The following is a 23,182-nucleotide window of genomic DNA, read 5'->3' on the forward strand; positions in this document are numbered from 1 at the left end:
AGTTGAAATTTTTGAGGGTATATTGCTTCTTGGAGCAGGTATTGTTTCGAGAGTGTGAATCCCATGTCGAGAATTGAAGTGTTACGTAAATAGTTTGAATGATCTCAGGCGTCTCCACCCGTTGCCAATTAGTTTCGGGTTGGATGCTCGAATTGTAATAGAATAAAAGGTACTGTTGTTTTTTTATTGTCGTTCGTTGTGTGAGTGGGGAATATAATCTTTATACAAATTGCTTCCTGATGGTGTTTATGACTGGTTTCTGTATTTACTTTTAATGCTTAGTATATTAATGGCATCGCATACTTCCTAAGATTTCATGGTCATGTGTTTGTATGGTTTTGTATGTATGTGTGCGATCTTCATCCCGACTTTGAATGCATAAACTAGCTGGATGGAGAGGTTTTGTTGTTATTGCCTTGCCCAAAACAAGGATTTCATTGAGGGCTAAATAGATTTCTTTTAACTGGGTTATTTTGTGGTCGGGGAAGGTTAGAGTTCTTATGTGGTCGGCCAAGTGCTTTGTGAAAAATGGATTTATGTTGTCTAAATAGTTGTGTTTCAATTGCCTTTTCTGAGCTTCTTCCTTCCTGTCTGGTATCTATTTTCTATCATTTTTCATAGGATGTTAGCTCCATGGTGACATGGTGTGCTGGTTGCTTTATGTTTGTATATTCTCGTGTTTTTTCATTACAATGTTGAACTCAGTGAAATGCTAGTACTTGTACTTCGAGCCTCGACTAGAAAAAAACGTCGCGCGTACTCGGTATTTTCTCCGGGATGCCTTGTGATATTCTAACATTGCTGGATGCTGGCTACAGATGAACATTTTTCCTTCAGTTTGTCTGCTAACTTACAGTCCAAGAAGAAGTTGCTTATCATAACATGTTGCCATTGTTCATGGATATATACAGTTATTTTAATGAGTTTCTTTGAAATTTTTTGTGATATTTTCATGCCAAATAGGACGAGAAGAAAATTTCATATCTCAGTTTTTTAGCTCATAAGATTTATGTTTCTCTCGTCATGAGACTTTTACAATAATTTTTGCTCCTATAGTCTATCAAAATAATAATATTTTAGTAGAGACTAGTAGTTTGTTACTGTAAATTTTGTGTTCAACTGAAAGCAGCAAGAATAATGTGTACGCTTTTCTTTTCTTTTTTCCCAAAGAATTTTTTATCCTCTTCCTCTGCAATCCTTGCATGCTGGTTTGGCAGTAAAATAAGAGTTTCAGAGCAATTAAAAAAATCAACTAAAATACTACTATAATTCAAAATAATTATATGATTGCCACGTTTTCCGACCACCCAACTGTATTAGCAACCACGTTACCCTTACAATCAATCTTAATAACCAGGTTTCGACGAACCTCCTTGTGCTGCATTGTGTTCGCATACATGAACCCGGGGAGGAGCATTATTATTTGCATTATGGTAAATAATTAACCATGATTTTGATGAGTACTGTAGGCTAGAATTTCCAATCATTCCTAAGGGAGAATGGTTCAATATGACCTATAGACTACAAGAACTCAAATTCCCTTTTTGTTATCTTCTATAAACCATCCGTCAGAGCTCTCGGCAGGCGGTGATCATATTTGGAGAATGACTAGACACATGTTGGGGCGTCATTATGACATCATGGGTGAATAATACAATTTCGTGTTTAAGTTTCTCTCCACGTACATCACGTTAACTTTGTTTTTTTTACTTTCTTAGCATGTTTGGGTGCATTTTCAGTTTTTGGATAGTGGAAAGGTCAAGTTGGTAGCAGATTCACATGACAAAGACATAAGTCTAAAATTCCTTGTCACTAATTCAGTTTACCGAGCTTAATTGGTCTCTCTTAATCTACCAAATTGTCATAATAAGCTAGTAATTTCACTTCATGAAAATCTTGCTTAATGTTGTTTGACTTGTTTCCTTTCTTAAACATCTAGATGTTCGTTAATTATATGCTAATAATAATTGCTCTTCATCTTCAAATGGATCATAAATTACTATAGCTCTGTGACTAATTAAGTAGTATAACTCCAAAATGGTAAAGCATAATCCATGATAACTTTGGTAAATCTGGTGTCAGCAGGATCATGTTCTTCTTGGTGTTGTGTGGCTTAGGTTGTTTCAGTGTCTTTGACTGTTTTAAATTGATTCTCTATATTATTTACAATAGCCTACAAAAAACTGAACCAAACACCGTCACAAAATAATATCATTGGTGTTGAAAGGGAATGCAGCTCAGTTGTTTACCAGCAGTCACCTATCCACCCGAAGTTTCATGTTTGATTCCCCCAAAATCGTTCGTATAACCGTGTAGGACATTGGCGATAAGAAAACGATAAAAAAGAGAACAATATTACCCCACGAAAATTAAGGATAGAGAAAAAAAGAGGATTCTAACTTTCTTTATAGACAGAAAGATGAAGGCTTGTTATGTTGAACACGTAATCGTTATAGCAATTGAAGAGTTCTGAAGTAGTTGTCGTCGAAAGAGGAAGACTTGTTATAGTCTTTCAAGTCAACACCTAATTCTCATAGCAAATTGATCTGCAAATAGTCAACAAAAACTCAAATTGCATTTAAACTACCTGTTTTATTAAAGGGGTGTGCTATCCACACATCTATTTTTACTTTTCACACACCTCTTGTAAACTTCTGTCATTTCATGTGATCTGACGGTTGAAAATTAAAAAAGTGTGTGAGAAGTAAAAAGATATGTGTAGATATCACACCCCCTTACTAAATCCTAAATTGTATAACTCCTTCAAATATATCAACGGCGAATATGGTATCTTTTGTAAACCATTCAGTAGAGCTCTTAGCAGGCAATGACCATATTTGAGGAATGACTAGACATATGTAGGGGTGTCATCAAGACACCATGAGTTAACAATACAATTTGTGTTTAAGTTTCTCTCCACATACATCGTGTTAACTTAGTTGTACTTTCCTAGCATTTTCGGGTTCGCGCATTTTTAGCTTTTGGGTAGTGAAAAAGTCAATTTGCTGGGAAACTTATTAGTAAAAAGCAAATTCACACGGCAGGACATAAATCTAAAATTACTTGCTCAATGTTGTTTGACTTGTTTCCTTTCTTTAACAGCTAGATGTCCATTAATTATATGCTAATAAAACTTGCCCTTCATCCTCAATTGATCTAATATAGCTCTGTGACTAATTAAGTAGTATAACTACAAGATGGTAAACAATAATCCATGGTAACTTTTTGCAGTATCATTTTCTTCTTCTTTGTATTGTGTGGCTCAGGCTGTTTTGAGAGTCTCAACATTATCTACAATGGTCGAAAAATTTGAACCAAATACCCTCTCAAAATAAAATAATCGGTGTTGCAAGGAAATGCAACTCAATTGTTTACGAGCAATCACTCTTCCACTCTGGGTTGCGTGTCTGGTTCCTCATCTCCCAAAATCGTTCGTATAAAGGAAAAGAAAACGTATAACCGTGTGGGACATAGGAGATAAGAAAGCAATTAAAAAGATTAAACAGCATGACCCCACGAAAAAATAAGGAGAAAGTAAAAAGAGGAATCTGTCTTTTTGTGCAGAAAGAGGAAGACTTCTTGTGCTCATTGCAATTTGAAGGGCTCTAAAGTGGTCTGGATCTGTTGACTTTCATAATCTATGGAAAAAATCTATGGAAAACAAGTCCCTTCATCTTCATCATCATCTGAAAACTTGAACGCAGTAAGTTCCTCTTGCAACTATATATGCGGAATCCATTATTTATTAAATAATTATTTCATTTTTCTACAAGATTGTATTGTTAATTAATTATTTCATCGATAACCAGCTAGATAATTTGTTCAGTTTTCAGCCTTAATTACTCCATCATTCAGTTTGGATTTGTTGATTATCCGTGCAAACAAGCGCCCTCATGACCTGACAGACTTCCATGAAACTGCTTCTTGCTACAGATCTTGTCCAATATCCGTGCAAATTTCGAGTCTTGAAACGTAGGATTGCAAGGTAATCCCAAAACTGCCCCATTTTATTTGTTCAACATGTTAAAATTTAAGAAAAATGATGTTTACTAGTATGATTTTTTCAATCTTGAGTTTTTATGGTGGGTTTTATTGTGCTTTATCATTGAGTAATATTATATGGTGTACGTGTTTTCTTTTGACAAACGATAACATTAGTCGGTTAAACTGTTAGTTATTAGGAAAGGGGATCGGTGGGGATCAAACCAACATGAGAGTGCATAGACATGATTGGTTTTCATCATTGTAGTGAAGCGTCATTTGCTTATATGGTGTTTTTTTATTGGGATTTATACATACAATATCAAGTTGCTAGATTATTTTTCTGGATTAGGATCAAAGGACAAATATTTTTGACAAACATTTGTACACTCTATTTGTACCTTTAGATTTTACTAGAAGAATTCATGCCCGTGTGATGCAGTGGGTCGAAAAAATTGTTGGGCGATTCAAATCAGATCTTAAGGAAGAGTGGAATTCTTTTTTTGTTATTTGGAGAACAACATCAGGTCAAAACAAGTAACATGTACTGTGAATAATGGAACAAAATAGAACATTTTAATAGAAGGTGTAACCACAAAATATAATGTCTTTGCATAAGAAACATGGAGCATGCAGTTTAATAAACTTGTTCGAACTTATTTACCCTAACTTTGTTCATACATATTTACAACAACACTATCTGCATATATGCTATGGATGACAAAAGTCTCACACTGGAACACCAACCAGCGTACCAAAAAAATGATTCACACACGCATCTTTATTCTATAAGTTAATTCCCTGCTTGTCCCTCGATACTCAAGAGCGAAGGGGAGGGTCTAAGCAGATATGAAAATGATCTATTACTCCAAAGTCTTCTTCATCTGGCCAATTATTAGGTGTGTGATCCTCATCATCAACTATACTTTTTACAAGGAATATCATTTATAACCCAGCTATAGGCATGCCGATATCGTTGAAAGCACTAAAACAATGAAAAATATGAAGTCTTACCCAGTGACGGATCAAGGATTTTAATACCGGTGGTCCTAATATAAAGGCTCTAAAAAATATTAAGCGAAAAATAATATTGAAAATTAAATGCTAGACCACAACTTTTCATTCATAATTTTTGTACAAACAACATTACAAGCTACAAAGTACAAAGACTTATTTGTCAACGACGAGGTATGCGTAATATCGTTCCATACTTCTAATTTCTACACATTTCAATTAATCAAAACAAAAAAAACATATTAATTGATGAAGCTAAAAAAAATGAACTAACCAACACATGATCCAAACAATATCAAAAAATCATAAATAAAAAAATTCATAATAGTTAACAATACCTATAATTATTATGAATTTAACATTCTTTATGATTAATTTAGACTAAAATAAAAATCTCACTTAAATTTAGAAACGAGGGGATTAAGTGGTGTTGAAGGAGCAGAACGGTAGGTTATGTCAGTGGTGTGGTGTCACATCCCGACCCGGGCGGGACCATTTCCTGGGCCCGCTCCACCACCGTAGCACGATATTGTCCGCTTTGGGCTTACCATTCCCTCACGGTTTTGTTTTTGGGAACTCACGAGCAACTTCCCAATGGGTCACCCATCATAGGATTGCTCTAGCCCTCTTCTCGCTTAACTTCGGAGTTCCTACGGAACCCGAAGCCAGTGAGCTCCCAAAAGGCCTCGTGCTAAGTAGAGATGGGAATATACATTTAAGGATCACTTCCCTGGGCGATGTGGGATGTTACAATCCACCCCCCTTAGGGGCCCGACGTCCTCGTCGGCACACACGCGGCCAGGGTTAGGCTCTGATACCAAATTGTCACATCCCGGCCCGGGTGGGACCACTTCTTGGGCCCGACTCCACTACCGTAGCACGATATTGTCCGCTTTGGGCTTACCATTCCCCCATGGTTTTGTTTTTGGGAACTCACGAGCAACTTCCCAGTGGGTCACCCATCATGGGATTGCTCTAGCCCCCTTCTCGCTTAACTTCGGAGTTCCTACGGAACCCAAAGCCAGTGAGCTCCCAAAAGGCCTCGTGCTAGGTAGGGATGGGAATATACATATAAGGATCACTCTCCTGGGCGATGTGGGATGTCACATGTGGACCGTGTGATGAATCTGATCGTGGCCTGTGGAGATTGGAGAGGAGACTGATATTGTGCTGGTGGTCTTCGGTGAAGTGGGGTGGGGATTGGGGAATGCGAGAGAGAATTGGAATTGGAAAAGTTCTATTGGAATTGGAAGAGTTATGACTTTTTCAAAAGCAAGTGTAAAAATATTTGTTCCTTGATCCTAACCTATTTTGTATATATTAGGAAAAAGAACATTTCCATAAAACGTAACAGGACTGCCACTTGATTTGAATCCACCCCATTGCCATCCCTAGCTATTCCCAAATTGTCACCTCTAGATATGCTTTGCTAGGAGTCCATTAATTGATTACTTCACTTTTACTATAAATTTGTACGTGATTGCACATGCATCAATAATTACTTCTCATCATTTTAATTTGTGCGGTTGTGACTATTTCTGAGCCTCAACAGATCAAGCTTCCAAATTTCCAAGGAACTAGTCTTTGGCTGTTACTCTTCCCTTGGTTGAGTTCTGCACCTCAATATTGCTCAAGAACGTTTCGCTATTTCTTTGATTTCTTGGAGTGCCCTTCACTCTTAACATGGCACTGGGAGAGGTTTTTCTTGCGGCGTTTCTAAAGGTGCTGCTCAACAGGTTGACCTCCCACGAGATTCTCAACTACCTTGAAAACTTCCGGGGCGTCACAAAGAAGCTGGACAAGTGGAGGGCCGTGTTATCTGCAATAGGAGGGGTGCTCAGCGACGCCGAGGAAAAACAACTCACCGAGGATGCTATAAAACTGTGGCTCGATGATCTCAGAGACCTGGCTTATGATGTCGAAGACATGTTGGACAAATTTGCCACCCAAATGTTGAAGCGCATGATAGAGGGACGTGATCAAGCCTGCACAAGCAACAAGGTGCGGAACTCACTTTTCAAAATTAAATTCAATTGGGATATGAACTCCGAAATGAAGAAGATTACGGAGCGGTTGCAAGACATATCTGAACGGAAGGATAAGTTTGGCTTGAAAGATATTGGGACGTCTGCTAAGGAATCGCGAAGTCTACCAAGTTCTGGCGTGTTAGATGAAAAGCTTCTTGTTGGAAGAGATGGTGACAAGGGGAGGATTATTGAACTGTTGTCAAGAAAATACGAGCATGCAGGTGCTGTCAATTTTGGTATAGTTGCTATAGTTGGCATGGCCGGAGTTGGGAAGACGACACTTGCTCAACTTGTATTCAACAACGAAGATGATGCCATGAAGGAGTTTGAGCTCAAGGTCTGGATATCAGTGTCCGATGACTTCAATGTGGTGCGAGTGACAAAGGCAATTCTTGAATCCCTCACATCCCGACCCGTTCAAATGGAGGAGTTTAGTAAAATTCAGCATGATTTGAGTGAGCAATTAACAGGAAAAATGTTTTTAATCGTGTTAGATGATATCTGGAACAAAGGCGACTATGTTCTACACGATCTCTGGACAAGACTTCGATCCCCTTTCGGCGTTGGAGCAGGAGGAAGCAAGATAATTGTGACAACCCATGATGTGAATGTTGCAAAGATTATGGGAGCCACTGGAGTTCATAATTTGGAATGTATGGCAGATGATGATTGTTTGGAAATATTTGAGCGACATGTATTCCGGGAAGTTAATAGTGGAAAACTAGTAAATTATGAGTTAATTCGGACAAAAATTGTTGAAAAATGTTGTGGCTTTGATAGGAGCATATTTATGCGACTTAAATGGCTTGTTCTCGTACATTTACGTTATGTTTCTTTAGTTATTTTAGTACTTTAAGCTATTTTCGTGTGTTTGTAGGTCCAAAGGGCTAAAGGAGCAAAAAGATGCATTTTGGAGACTTTTGGAGCACTTTTGGGCTAAGGACGGATAGCTTATGCTTGAAGCCAAAGTGTTGGACGAAATTGAAGACCTAATTGGAGCCAAAGTGTTGGAACCTTGTTCTCTTTAGTTTTAGGACATTTAAACCTTTCCTAATCCCAATCATGCCATGCATAACACACATCCATTCTAACACATTGTCATTGCACATGCATTTCCTTCATTAGTTAACCCACATGCACTTATCACTTATCATCACCACATATCATATCACTTAATCACTTATCACTTATCATCACCACTTAACCACTTATCATATCATAACCACATATCATATCACTTATCACTTATCACTTAACATATCATCCACCTACTTCACCTACAACATCCACCTACTTCACCTACAAATGACATAGCCATATGTTCCCTCCACTACTGACATAGCCATATGTTCCCTCCACTACTCCTATAAATACCCTTGCATTCATTCATTCATAGACATCTCATTTCATACACAACACACCATTTTTCCATTTCCCTTGTAATCCAAACACCATTTTTCCATTTCCCTATTAATCCAAACACCACTCCTCATCCATTTCCATAATCCCCCAAACCTCACCTTAGACCTTGTGCTACAACAACGAGGAAGATAAGAGGGCCTAAACGTTCATACAATTCAAGTGTGAGTTGTTGGAATGTTTAGGTGTTTCTTTGATTTCAAAGTTTAAATTTAATTCTCTTTGTTTTGTACGTATGAGGAATGGAAGAGAAGAGTGCCTAAACGTTCATACAATTCAAGTTTGAGTTGTTGGAATGTTTAGGTGTTTCTTTGATTTCAAAGTTATGAGGAACTAAACCCCCCCTTAGCTAGGGGGTGATTCGAAATATATGTTTATGCTTGCATTTTGATTTGATTACTTCTAATTTCATTTCATAAGTTGTTGATTCAATTTGTTTAACCGTTTGATTGATAACTTATTTATGTATGTTTATTAAGAATGCGCGCTTAATTTTCATGCATGAATATGACGCTAGAATATAAGTGATTTTCACCTAATCGTTATGAACTTATATTCACAAGTAGTGGAGGTTGCTTATAAACAATCGTGTTAAATGAATTCTTGGCACGAGTTTCATGCTCATCATAGTAACGAATGCCTCGTCAACACTTATAGTTTTCATAATGCTTAATGATCTTTGATTGTATCTTTATTATGCTGTTCACGTAAAGGACTTTTGGAGAATGTTGTGAATTGCGTTGCGCTAACCCATCCAATTCATTAACTTAAGAAAAACTTGACGGTTAATTTAAGCGGACCTAATTAACCCGGGGCGTTGAGTTTCATAATTTATCGAAAGACCAACTGAGAATCAATCTTGTATGCAAGTGTAACATGTGTGGAGAAGAACCCCTTGGCTATTCCATCATCCATATTTTCATCACATTCATATTTACATTTTGCCTTTAATTACAATTTGTCCATTTAATTTAATCTCGTCCAAACACAATCCCCCCTTTACTTTATTGTTCAATTTAATTAGAAATCAATTTAGTTTATGTTTTAAAGTATTTTTGAATTCTTTGAGTCTAGTATAGTGTTTTATATTGTGTTTTTACGTTTTTGAGTCAAATCCAAGTGATTAACAATCCCTCCTAATCCCCGGTCCAGAACGATCCCTACTTATATCATTACTACAATTGTCAAAAAGAGGGTTTAATTTGTGTGCGTATAATTCTCGCATCAAATTTTGGCGCCGTTGCCGGGGATTAGAAAATTTGCTAATCCCTTGGATTGTTTGTTTCTGTATTGTCTTTTAGATTTAGTTTTTATTTGTGTTTTGTTTGTTAAGAACAACATGGCACTTGATAACGCTTCTCTTTTGTCACAGCTCATGGAAAGGTCCCAAATGCAAAGAGTTGATATATCTAATCTTCAATCAAGGAATAACGTGTTTTCCAATACTTACAATTCGGATTGGAGTGATCATTCAAACTCTATGTGGTGGGAACCTCAAAATGCTCAACAAGGAGGATATTGGCAGCCACCACAACCTCATATTCAATATGCCCAACCAAACTCAAGTTCGTCAATAGATTATAATCAAAAGCTTAATGAATTAATTTGTTTGGTGCAGGGCTCACAAAATCAAGACAATGAGGCTCAACAAGAAGGATATTGGCAGCCATATGAGGAGTTCTATTCAACGCCTATGCAGCCACCACAAAGGTTGGACCACTTGGATAAGCAAATTGGGCAGATCGCGGAGTTCGTAGGACAGTTTCGAGACCAAGGCGAACTCCCTAGTTCAACCATTGCAAATCAGAAAGGAGAATTTGAAAACACCAATGCTATCATGTTGAGAAGTGACAAGGAGGTTGGAACAGACCCTCAACCATCAAAATCAAATCACAAGGAAGAGGAATACACCCAACCCACGGAAAGGGTGGAAACACCTTTACCGGAGGCACCTATTGCTCCTATGCCATCTAATACAGGTATGGTTGTTCCAAATTTCATTATTTTTAACCCCGTTCCAACAAGTATCCCTATTCCTTGCAGATTCATGACTTCCAAGGAAGAAGAAGGTGAAAAAGACATCTTGGAAGCCCTTTCAAAGGTGACAAGTAGGGAATGTCATGAATTCATCAAAGAGGACGTTCTTGAAACCACAAAATCCAAAGAAGTTAAATTTGATGACATTGGACAAGTCATAACCATCACTTGCAATCTGGCCAAGTCCAATATCCCTGAAACTTTCAAAGGAGTGGTGTTTGTCATTGAGTTCTTGTCGGACAAAACAAGTAAGTTTTTTTCAAATTCCTTTACATTTTATACTAACTTGCTGTTTTTTATGAATCAGGCACCTACACTAGAATTCAAACCATTGCCGGTTCACTTCAAGTATCACCTTCCATTCAAGGACCAATTCCATGCCGTTTGATTTTATTTATGTTAATAAAAAAAAAAAAAAATTAAAAAAAAAAAAAAAAAAAAAGAGAAAGAAAGATACTAAACATGGAGAAAGGTGGAGCTTCACAAAGGTTGTTTGCGAGAAGCCCCACTACGAGGCGCAGAAGCGGAAGGCATAGAAGCGGGAGGCATAGAAGCGGGAGGCATCGGAGCGGAAGCCATCGGAGCAGGAGGCATCGGAGCTAGAGCATTCCAGGCCTCAATACTTGGCCAAGCGCTGGATGACCCAGGAAAAAGGTGCCTCTGGAGATAAGACGCAAGCCTTTGACGGTCACTGTGAATTCGACCCTCAGATTCTTGCAGCTCATCAAGCTTCCTCTTCATCCCCGACGAATAGTTATTTGCAAGCACAAGCAAACTTCTATTCTCGTACTTAAGTTGCTGGATCTCTTGCTTAAGTCTTTCCACCTCTGCCATCAACGATTCCACTTGGCGGGACCGAGCAAGCAGGCGTTGGCCCATGTTGGACACAGAACTCGCACACTGAACACTAAGTGCGAGGGACTCTTGAACGGCCAACTCATTGGACCGTCCTGACAGCAGCCTACTATCTTTTGGAGTGAGGAGGTTTTTAGCTACTATTGTAGCTGTTGTGGCGTCCTGCATCACAGAGTCTTCACCTGAAAGAGGACCGTTAGAAGATAAAAAAGAAGGGCGCCATACATTACCTTGACGGGGCGCAACCGGATCGCTGCTGAGACTCAAATCTAAGCTAAGGTTCGATGAGTTTGCCATTTTTTTCAAAAGTGTTCAAAGAGAAGGGGTGGATGAAGTTAAAATTTCACAAAGGGCCGGAGTCGAGTTTCAGGAATGGGAAATCTTCAGAGTGTGTGTGTTGGGGTGATTGATAGCTCTATAAAAAGCCAAGACGACGCGTCCACCGATTCAAAGAGCCGGGTTTTCCGGCGTAATTTAGGCGACGCTCCCTCGGCTTTTCAGAAAACGCGTTCAACTTTGTCAAAAGATTTCTGACAAAGCTGAAAACACGTGGAGGCCATCATCGCATCTACACATCTTTAGCCGACAAGCGCAAAGTTCGGCGACGCTTTCTCTGCTTTTCAGAAGACGCGTGCAGCTTTGTCAAAAGGAGCCGCATCTGCACTACCACGTGTCGTTCAGAAAGCGAAGGGGCATCGTTCAGAAATCGAAGGGGCGCCTGCTCAGAAATCGAAGAGGCGTATTCAAAGATCGAAGAGGCGCCACTATTTCAAAAAGCCGGATTTGCGGGATCAAAACGTTTGTTGACAAGGGTAAAAAGTACCACCACTTGATATTATCTCTATATATGTCGACCTTCGTCTTTTATGGCAGGGCAAACCTGAAGAAAATGCCCAACTCTCCCTCACCTCTGAGGGCGCACTCCCAGCAAAGCCTTTCAAAATACTCAATTCTTTCTTCTTCCCCAAAGATGATACCAGATGCCTGGAGTACATATGACCCAGGAGGAAACGGCGGATTGAAGCATGTGCTGATTCATTCACCGCTTCTTCAAAGCAAAGGTATCTCATATCATCAAGGTCAAAAGCAAAAGTATCTCATATCATGCTCTTTCCCTGTCTTTTTCTTTGTCCTTGTTCTTACTTGCATGGCAAAGTAAAAGAAGCAATCAGCCGGCACTTGGAGTCAGTCTTCCGATCTGGAGCCAACTGCCTGGAATCTATTCCTGATTGCTTACCTAGCGTTGCTCTCGAGTAGTCATCTTCAACGGTTGTTACACTTCCAGAGAAGGGACCACTCCTGCAAAGATTGAACAAAGAAACAGATAACAGGAGGAAGCTCAGACCTTCGGGGGAAACCAAAAGAACCATCCTGCTGCCCAGATCAAGAGTAGCACAAAGGAAAATCAATGATGGGCGGAAACCAGTTCAAGAGTAAGCCTGTGGAGTCACTATGATCAAAGCCTCAATGCAATTACCAAGGAGAAGATGGAATTTACACTCCATAACCAGATTTGCGTCCCTAAACTCTTCTCTTTGTTAATTACATTCTGCCATGTTTAGTATGATTAAATTGCTTTTTGTGTGTTTACTTATGTTTTGTGTGAATCTATGCTTAAAACATTGAGGACAATGTTTGATTTAAGTGTGGGGGGGGGGGGGGGGGGGGGGTAACTAATGTTATTAATTTAAATTCGTGGGATTTTATCACCCATAACTTCAAATGTTGTTCCTTGCTGTTTTAAGGTGTTTTTAAGTTGTTTTAGAGTGTTTTAGTGTGTTTTGTTTTATAATTCGAAAATCCCATAAAAATTTGAAAAATTGTTTTGAAAAACCCAAAAAGAGTTGTTTTAAGAGTCGTTTTTGTGTGTTTGTGTCTTAGGGTACCTTCCAACACAATGATAAGGATTTGGTTTATAATTGCATGACGGTTAGAAAGAGTTATAAACATAGAGAAAAGTTTGATTTACTCTTGGTATATGCTTGGTTATGGTTATAATGTATGACTTCACATGCAATCATAAAAGAAAAAAATTCGTTTTTGTAACATGCTTGAAGGAAGGAACTCAAACAAACGCTACAACCCTGAGAGACTTGAGCCTATAACGTTCTTTGGAGAGTATAATCTGTGATTTCTTGTTTTCTAAAGTCGTTGCATGATCTCATTATTCTTTGCTTGGTTACTACTTAGAAGGCGTTTCATCATATAGTTCCAAATGCTAGAACTCATGCCCATTTCATTCAAAGCATGTTATTGATTTGCATAACACATATTCAAGAAGAAGTTGTGTAGTGACCACCACCATAGCCAAATAGCCTTTCTTCCCATACTTCGTATATGTTGTAAGTTTTAACCCCGTTGAGCCTCGTTTTGCCTTTATTCCTTGTTTACCCACATCACCCCTTACCTAGCTTAGAGTAGGACTTTCCTATACCCTTGTTCTTAAAGTTTAGTGAGCATGACTTAAATGAATTCTTTTTGAGTTACATTATGCAAGAAAATGAGTGTGGGGGAGTAAAAGTTTGTTCTTACGTTTATATGTATGTTTTGAGATTCAAAAGAAAAAGAAGAAAAGAAAAAAAAAAAAAAAAAAAAAAAAAAAAAAAAAAAAAGGAGTGAAAATAAGTAAGAATGAACTCACGAGCGTTGATGGTTGAAGAAAGGGTCCAAAAAGTTGAATATGGCCCTAAGTTTTGTGTGATTTTCCCTTGGGTGTTCAAAGTTGACTTCTGCGTTCTTAAGGGAATTCTAAGTGCCTAATTCAATACTTTGCTCACTATTGCTTTAAGAATGTTTGTTTATCCTTCACCTTTCATTGTTAGCCAATACCCTAGCCCCGTTACTACCCTTTGACTTCTATATTGAGTGTTATGTATTTCAATTGTGGAGTTTGAACTTGGTATGAGCTTATGGTGTCACTGGTTCTCGCGTCTAAATAGTAGCATTCCATTCATGAGATCATATCTAAACATGCTTATTAACTCCAGAAAATGCTTTCCTTATTATAACATATGTGAGTGTTCGTCTACATGTTTACATCAATCTTCTCACATATACCTAGTGTAGGGTGTGTAGTCAGAAAATCTGTGTGAAAAACGAGAGTACATCTAGTAAGAAATTGAGGGAATTCTCTAAAGGCATGTTACTACATTTGAAATGTGTTTTAATTGCTTAATTGTGAACTAGTATGTGGTGACTATGATTAAGAATGTACTTAAGTGTAAAGATGGCTCAAATCTGTGAGAATAATGATTTTTAACTTGTCATGTGCATTGGAAGTCCCTGATACGATTGTTGGAAGGTGTAGGTTGTGTTTTGTTCTTTTTGTTTTGTTTTTCTGTTTTGCTCGAGGACTAGCAAAAGCTAAGTGTGGGGGTATTTGATAGGAGCATATTTATGCGACTTAAATGGCTTGTTCTCGTACATTTACGTTATGTTTCTTTAGTTATTTTAGTACTTTAAGCTATTTTCGTGTGTTTGTAGGTCCAAAGGGCTAAAGGAGCAAAAAGATGCATTTTGGAGACTTTTGGAGCACTTTTGGGCTAAGGACGGATAGCTTATGCTTGAAGCCAAAGTGTTGGACGAAATTGAAGACCTAATTGGAGCCAAAGTGTTGGAACCTTGTTCTCTTTAGTTTTAGGACATTTAAACCTTTCCTAATCCCAATCATGCCATGCATAACACACATCCATTCTAACACATTGTCATTGCACATGCATTTCCTTCATTAGTTAACCCACATGCACTTATCACTTATCATCACCACATATCATATCACTTAATCACTTATCACTTATCATCACCACTTAACCACTTATCATATCATAACCACATATCATATCACTTATCACTTATCACTTAACATATCATCCACCTACTTCACCTACAACATCCACCTACTTCACCTACAAATGACATAGCCATATGTTCCCTCCACTACTGACATAGCCATATGTTCCCTCCACTACTCCTATAAATACCCTTGCATTCATTCATTCATAGACATCTCATTTCATACACAACACACCATTTTTCCATTTCCCTTGTAATCCAAACACCATTTTTCCATTTCCCTATTAATCCAAACACCACTCCTCATCCATTTCCATAATCCCCCAAACCTCACCTTAGACCTTGTGCTACAACAACGAGGAAGATAAGAGGGCCTAAACGTTCATACAATTCAAGTGTGAGTTGTTGGAATGTTTAGGTGTTTCTTTGATTTCAAAGTTTAAATTTAATTCTCTTTGTTTTGTACGTATGAGGAATGGAAGAGAAGAGTGCCTAAACGTTCATACAATTCAAGTTTGAGTTGTTGGAATGTTTAGGTGTTTCTTTGATTTCAAAGTTATGAGGAACTAAACCCCCCCTTAGCTAGGGGGTGATTCGAAATATATGTTTATGCTTGCATTTTGATTTGATTACTTCTAATTGCATTTCATAAGTTGTTGATTCAATTTGTTTAACCGTTTGATTGATAACTTATTTATGTATGTTTATTAAGAATGCGCGCTTAATTTTCATGCATGAATATGACGCTAGAATATAAGTGATTTTCACCTAATCGTTATGAACTTATATTCACAAGTAGTGGAGGTTGCTTATAAACAATCGTGTTAAATGAATTCTTGGCACGAGTTTCATGCTCATCATAGTAACGAATGCCTCGTCAACACTTATAGTTTTCATAATGCTTAATGATCTTTGATTGTATCTTTATTGTGCTGTTCACGTAAAGGACTTTTGGAGAATGTTGTGAATTGCGTTGCGCTAACCCATCCAATTCATTAACTTAAGAAAAACTTGACGGTTAATTTAAGCGGACCTAATTAACCCGGGGCGTTGAGTTTCATAATTTATCGAAAGACCAACTGAGAATCAATCTTGTATGCAAGTGTAACATGTGTGGAGAAGAACCCCTTGGCTATTCCATCATCCATATTTTCATCACATTCATATTTACATTTTGCCTTTAATTACAATTTGTCCATTTAATTTAATCTCGTCCAAACACAATCCCCCCTTTACTTTATTGTTCAATTTAATTAGAAATCAATTTAGTTTATGTTTTAAAGTATTTTTGAATTCTTTGAGTCTAGTATAGTGTTTTATATTGTGTTTTTACGTTTTTGAGTCAAATCCAAGTGATTAACAATCCCTCCTAATCCCCGGTCCAGAACGATCCCTACTTATATCATTACTACAATTGTCAAAAAGAGGGTTTAATTTGTGTGCGTATAATTCTCGCATCAGGCTTACCACTAGCTGCGAGGACAGTCGGTGGTCTTTTATGTTGCAAAGAAACAGATGAGTGGGGAGAAATATTGGACAACAAACTATGGAATCTCGCAGATAACAGTAGCCTTCTCCCCGTACTAAAGTTGAGCTATCACTATCTTCCATCACATTTGGAAAGGTGTTTTGCCTATTGCTCAATACTTCCAAATGACTACGAATTTGGGGAGAAGCAGCTCGTCCTTTTGTGGATGGCAGAGGGTTTGATTCAACAAAAACCTAACGACAATAAACAAATGGAGGATTTGGGCCGCGACTACTTTCGAGAGCTATTACCAAGGTCGCTGTTTCAAGAATCAAGCGAAAACAATTCACGATATGTAATGCATGACCTCGTTAATGATTTAGCACAATGGGCAGCAGGAGAAATATGTTTTAGGTTTGAAGATAAGCAAGGTAATAACTTGCAAAGCACTTGCTTTCGAAGGGCTCGCCATTTGTCTTTCATTGCTGGTCGATTTGATGGAGTTATGAGATTTGAGGACTTTCCAAAAGTTGAACGCTTGCGGACTTTCCTGCCACTTTCATTTTCAGATTCCAGGGGATGGAACAAATATTTGTCTCGTAAGGTTACTTTTGAGCTATTACCGGAGTTGCAATACTTACAAGTGCTCTCTTTCAATGGCTACAAAATAACTGAGCTGCCAGAGTCAATCAGTGATTTGAGGTTGTTACAGTATCTTGACTTTTCCTACACATTGATAACCAGTTTGCCCAAATCAAAAAGCACTCTTTACTACTTGCAAACATTGATATTGGAAGGTTGTGATGAATTGAAGTCATTGCCTGCGGACTTGAGCAATCTAATTAAGTTGCGCCATCTCAACAACTCAGGTGCATATTTGTTGGAAGGAATGCCTTCGCAACTAGGTCGATTGACGAATCTACAATCACTGCCTCTTTTTGTGGCGAGCGAAGGTAGTGATCAGTCAGGGATAAGAGAGATAGAGCCCTTATTGCATCTCCGAGGGGCATTGTGCCTCTCAAGATTGGAGAATGTGACTGATGTAGAGGATGTCAGGAGGGCCAACTTGAAATGGAAAGAGAGGCTTGATTCGTTGGTCCTAAAATGGTCTCATTTAAGCGACACGGGAGAAACGGAATCCGCTGTTCTTGACATGTTAGAGCCTCATACAAAGCTCAAGGAGCTCACCATCAAGAGTTATGCCGGAAAGGAATTTTCATCATGGGTTGGAGGTCCTTTGTTCTCTAATATGGTGCTTGTGCGCTTAGAGGAATGTAACAATTGTTTATCGCTGCCACCTCTCGGACAATTGCCTCATCTCAAAGAACTTTATATTAGAGGAATGAATGCAGTGGAAAGTGTTGGTGCTGAGTTTTATGGCGAGTGTATCTTGGCTTTTCCGCTGTTAGAGATTCTCGTGTTTGTGGATATGCAGCATTGGAAGGTGTGGCTTCCTTTCCAACTGGATCACGGAAGTGGTGTTTTCCCTTGCCTGAAAAGGCTTTCAATCAAAGGATGTTCTAAGTTGGAAGGTAAGCTGCCAGAGAACCTTGATTTGTTAGCCAAACTTGAAATTGTTGGATGTGAGGAATTGGTGGTTTCGATTGCCAACTACAAACAACTTCGTCAAAAAAAAATTATCGGTTGTAAAGTGTTGAAACATACAGATGCTAAGGTTGAGTTTGAGTTATTAGAGTCCTTGTGGATTTCAAACATTTCGGAGGTGACGTCTCTGCAAACTGGGGAATTGTTCAGGAAGGGATTGAGCAAGGTTAGAGATTTGAAGATCCATGGATGTGAGAAGCTGACGTCTTTTATGGAAGAATGAGGGTAGATTATTGCAGCGGTTGACTTGTCTTGGCTGTTTGGAAATTAAAGACAACTCTCGTCTAGTTGAAGAATTGGGAGAAGAAGCAGAGGAGTTGCTGCAATTGCAAATATTGGAGTGCAAGCTTGAATTTCTGGAGTTAAACAAGTGCGAAAATCTTGTGAAGCTACCAAAAGGATTAAATCAGCTGTCGTCTCTTCAAGAGCTTCGCATACACGAATGTTCACGTCCAGTTTCTTTCCCAGATGTTAAAAGAGAGATGCCAACCAGGAAAAGGACGCTACTCGCACAAAATATCCCACATCCCTCGCATACAGATAGATTTTAAAGAGATATGAAGCTGATGGTCCAGGTATCATTTTCTCGAGGAATGTTTTAATATTAATATTAATATTATTATTATTATTATTTATTAATCATCTTTATTCATGTAAAGTAAAGTAGTCCACAATATTTCTCGGCCGATGTTTCTTCTCCCGGATTCCTATATTTGCTTTTTTTTTTTTTTTTGGGGTAAACGATTGCTATGTTTGCTTGGTCCCTTTTAAACTGATTTGTATTATAACTTTATAAATGTGCTACTCTTTCTCCTAAGTTTGGAGTTTTTCCCTTTCAGTTTTCTCCTAGCAAGATTTTAACCAGGCCACTTAAACCGAATCTTTTAATTTATTTTAACAAATTTTCACTTATGAGCTAGTAATGCATTTTATTTAAGGAAAACTAATGAAAATGACTTGAAAACTTTGAGTTTTAACAATAAGGACAAAATAAAGGGTAAAGTGAATAGTATCGGGTTTGACTTTTTAGTGTAAAAATGTGGTTTTTCGTTAAAGTGAACAGTACCGTAGGCTTTTTGTTAAAACTCTCTTTTATTTAATGCATCGAGAATAAGCAATCAACAAAGAAATGGAAATGCAAGGGGCTCGTTGCTCAAGTTGTTTTGTCTCTAGCATCTAAATGATGATTGGACTCTTGAAAAGTTGTGTTAGCTTCGACATGCTAACTTGACTATTTTTTGATGTGGGAATTAGTTTGCCAATGTGGAATGATGACCACTAAATGACTTCCTTTACTATGACTTGTCTTCCTGAAAGTGGAAAATAGGTGCCAAAGAATTTTGGTCAATCAAATCTTTATACCAAACTTTCGTCATTTATTCAAAAAATGCACTATTCATCTAATTAACAAGTGATAAATTGATGACGATTATGCGTTTTAACTGAGTTCTAAGGAAAATTAAGCGTAGTAATACATCAGTACTAAAACTTGAATAAGCTGGTTCGATTTTATTCATGGATTTAATGTAGGATAGTGATTGTGCAATTTTCCATTTTTTTATTGGAGTCTCAATTTTATTCCAAACGCACAAACCACATCAGGGTTGACGCCGACTTAACGGCGATACGAATCATCTTTCCGTTCCCGTTAGCAAAATAACGTCGTTCATCCTGAAACAAAAACCGTTAAAACCTCATATTCTTTTCCAGATTTCACAATGCAATTTAGGCCCATTTCTGGCCCAACGTCTCTCTCTCTCTCTCTCTCTCTGCTTTCTGAGTCATTTCATTTTCATGGAAAATAATAAAGTTCTTTCCTCATTGATCGAATTCATGTCGGTACGTAATCTCTTTCTTCAATCCGAATATAAATTCTTAATCTTTTGTATGGCTTTATTTGGTTCGTGTTTAAATTCAATCTTTGCGATGCTTATTTCCTGGGTTTCTGATTGGATTGAGCTCTAATTCATTTAGATTTATTCGTTAATTTGTATTGACTTGATTGTAATTCTCTCAGATGCATTGGTTTTATATTAATTTCTTAGCAAAATTCATGTTTTTAGTTTTAATTTTTATGTTTTTATCATTATTAAAGTAAATACAGATACTTGATGCAAAATTTGGATTCTTCAGAGGAGCAGATTATAGTTTTCCAGTTTGATTTATGGTTTTGTTTGATTAGGAATATGGTGAAAATGAAAATGAACAGAAAAGGGTTAGTGAGAAAATGACAAGTTTTCTTTGTGTTTATTACAAAATTAGCAAGTTGAAATTTTTGAGAGTATATTGCTTCTTGGAGCAGGTATTGTTTCGAGAGTGTGAATGCCATGTCGGGAATTGAATTGTTACGTAAATAGTTTGAATGATCTCGGGCGTCTCCACCCGTTGCCAATTGGTTTCGGGTTGGATGCTCGAATTGTAATAGAATAAAAAGTATTGTTGGTTTTTTATTATCTTTCGTTGTTTGTGTGGGGAATATAATCTTTATACAAATTGCTTCCTGATGGTGTTTATGACTGGTTTCTATATTTACTTTTAATGTTTAGTATATTAATGGCATCGCGTGATTCCTAAGTTTTCATGGTCATGTGTTTGTATGGTTCTGTATGTATGTGTGTGATCTTCATCCCGACTTTGAATGCAAAAACTAGCTGGATGAAGAGGTTTTGTTGTTATTACCATGCCCAAAACAAGGATTTCATTGATGGCTAAATAGATTTTTTTTCAATTGGGTTCTTATGTCGTCGGGGAAGGTTAGAGTTCTTTATCCTTTTTCGTATTTCAGTCAAATGGTGTATCTTTTGACATCTGTGCGAAGTGCTTCGTGAAAATGGATTTATGTTGTCTAAATAGTTGTGTTTCAGTTGCCTTTGCTGAGGTTCTTCCTTCCCGTCTGATATCTATTTTCTATCCTTTTCATAGGACATTAGCTCCATGGTGTGCTGGTTGCTTTATGTTTGTATATCCTTGCGTTTTTCCATTACAGTGTTGAACTCAGTGAAATGCTATTATGAATTGGAGTGGTTCCCATTGTCTTTGAGTGATTCCTATCACAACAATGAGGGAGGAAATCCCTCCCTTTTTTTACTTTAGGTCTAGGATTATCCAAATGATGCAGCACTGAACAAGAGTTAGGACTTCAACTCAGTGTCGCGAAAACTTACTACCAATAGAAAGTTTGTAAGCACTTATATTCCGACTCAGATCCTTACCGAAGTTTTTTTGAAAGTTGAAACGATATAGCACTAGGCCCAAGGTTGAGACTAGGTTAGAATTGTTAGATTGGTGTTTGGCATGTAAAGACTAGTGGTATGATATTGGGATACGTTTTTAGGTATATCGGGCCAGTACCTGTAAGCTTGAAGACAACCTAGATAGGTTCGGGATATAACAGAGTGCTTATCTATACTTTTGTTTTTGTAGTTAAGAGAATATGTAATTGCCTCGCAATCATTAGATTTGTAAACTTATTACTTGGGTGCCCTTTGCCTTGCTATGCTGAATAACAATGAGAATATATTACTGAATTCTAACAGGAAAAAGGCAGGCCACTCCCAAAATTTGGTGAATGGGACGTCAATGATCCTGCTTCGGCTGAGGGGTTTACTGTGATCTTTAACAAGGCTAGGGATGAGAAGAAGACAGGTGGAAAACCAGAGTCACCAGGAAAGGTTGATCCTAATATCAGGCATGGAGGAGGAGTGGATCCTGGCACTGGCAGTCCTTCGTCTGTAAGATTTTTTCTCATTAACTGTTGTCTCGTTTCTTTCTCTAATGATTTGATATATACATGAGTCAGCCAATGGCAATGTATTATTTGCGGTTCTCTTAGGTGCAAGTTATTGCTTTTCAAGTGACGTCAGTAGTACAATATTCAACTATATGTAACACTGCCTTATCTGTCAAACTCAGCGTACCATTTGATGTGAAAATCAATGCAACTGACTTATACAGAACTCTATTAACGAAATGTGGCAAAAGACAGATCTAATGTTAGGGCCAAGATACTTGGAAAATAAAAGAATAGAAGATGATTCGGCTGTTTTATCTGCATTATTCCATTCGAGTGGAATTGGCATGCGTTAACTTAACTCGGGTTCTGTCTCCTTTTTGACAGATGTAGCCTAATTGGAAAATTTGTTTGTTTTATTGTGAATAATAGAAAGAACTAATGGCCCTGGAAATATTTGCTCTTGTCAATTGATCATTGTGTCGGCTTTTCGTTTTCTCTATATGCGTTTTCTGTATCTGCTGCATTTCCAATTAGTAGAATAATAGAACAAATAACTGGAGGGTGATTATTTCTGCTGCCAAAATCTAATATGCTTGAATTCCTCACTCTTTGCGGATGATTTGATTTGGTTTGATTTCCTGGTGCACAGAAAAAATGGTTTTGCTGCATTCATCAACCACAGGCAGAGTCTTGACAATGTTGTTCTCCTAAGTGCTCCAATGGAGGAGCACGGTGTTCTGTAACTGGCTCCACCATATATTTCCAAAGAAGATAGGGAGCTGTATAGCAATGATGGATGGAATTTACCGTGTGGCGTATAAAACCAAAACAAAAAAACTTGGTGATGGGAGAAGTAAGAACGACAACTACTTATTGTATCTATACTGTCCGTTCGATGTGATGATCGGTATTAGAATACACCGATCTGTTTCTTCATTTTATCTTTGCTTCAAGCTTTAGAGCTTTGCTTATGACATTCTTTCCTTCTTCCCGAATTGTATTATCAAACCACTCTAGTGTGTGAAATTATTTTGTTTCCGATTTCAAATTCCGAAAAACTTTCTTCTTTTCCATGTGTATCTAGTTTCGGTAAATAAAGTCTACATTTCAATAAAAAGAAGACGAAGGGAAATGATTTCTTGCTAGATTTGAATGTTTGAGCAATACCGGAGGAGTCATTCCGCTTTCCTTGCAAATCGCAGTTTAACGCATATGCCCAAAATCATAAGCATGGAGTAAGAATTGAAGTGT

The 23,182-nt window shown here is 37.8% G+C and overlaps 2 protein-coding genes across 3 annotated transcripts; both read left to right on the forward strand.

Moving 5' to 3' along the window:
• Window positions 1–3,646: 3,646 nt before the first annotated feature.
• LOC125479406 (putative disease resistance RPP13-like protein 1) lies at window positions 3,647–18,421 on the forward strand. The gene is made up of 4 exons (XM_048588648.1): window positions 3,647–3,703; window positions 3,810–3,985; window positions 6,548–7,792; window positions 16,587–18,421. Exons 3-4 carry the CDS (start codon window positions 6,679–6,681, stop codon window positions 18,419–18,421), a joined length of 2,949 nt encoding a protein of 982 aa, XP_048444605.1. The 5' UTR covers window positions 3,647–3,703; window positions 3,810–3,985; window positions 6,548–6,678.
• A 241-nt stretch (window positions 18,422–18,662) lies between these two features.
• LOC103956895 (protein NOI4-like) lies at window positions 18,663–23,078 on the forward strand. Of its 2 annotated transcripts, none has more exons than XM_048588645.1 (3): window positions 18,663–18,773; window positions 21,735–21,929; window positions 22,581–23,078. In XM_048588645.1, the coding sequence occupies exons 1-3, from the start codon at window positions 18,756–18,758 to the stop codon at window positions 22,623–22,625; spliced, it is 258 nt and encodes an 85-aa protein (XP_048444602.1). In that variant the 5' UTR covers window positions 18,663–18,755; the 3' UTR covers window positions 22,626–23,078. The 2 variants fall into 2 exon arrangements, with proteins under 2 accessions (XP_048444602.1, XP_048444601.1); XM_048588644.1 differs by lacking the exon at window positions 18,663–18,773 and adding an exon at window positions 20,014–20,037.
• Window positions 23,079–23,182: the final 104 nt, after the last annotated feature.

This window comes from the organism of the source record quoted next, unplaced genomic scaffold, assembly GCF_019419815.1.
Source record: "Pyrus x bretschneideri cultivar Hongxiangsu unplaced genomic scaffold, Pyrus_bretschneideri_v1 Contig284, whole genome shotgun sequence".
NCBI classification, from domain to species: Eukaryota; Viridiplantae; Streptophyta; class Magnoliopsida; order Rosales; family Rosaceae; genus Pyrus; species Pyrus x bretschneideri.

Coding starts and splice junctions, on each gene's coding strand:
- LOC125479406 (XM_048588648.1), top strand. CDS start 6,679: ATGGCACTGGGAGAGGTTTTTCTTGCGGCGTTTCTAAAGGTGCTGCTC. Junction 7,793..16,586: donor AATTGTTGAAAAATGTTGTG/GCTTTGATAGGA, acceptor TTCTCGCATCAG/GCTTACCACTAGCTGCGAGG.
- LOC103956895 (XM_048588645.1), top strand. Junction 21,930..22,580: donor GCACTGGCAGTCCTTCGTCT/GTAAGATTTTTT, acceptor CCTGGTGCACAG/AAAAAATGGTTTTGCTGCAT.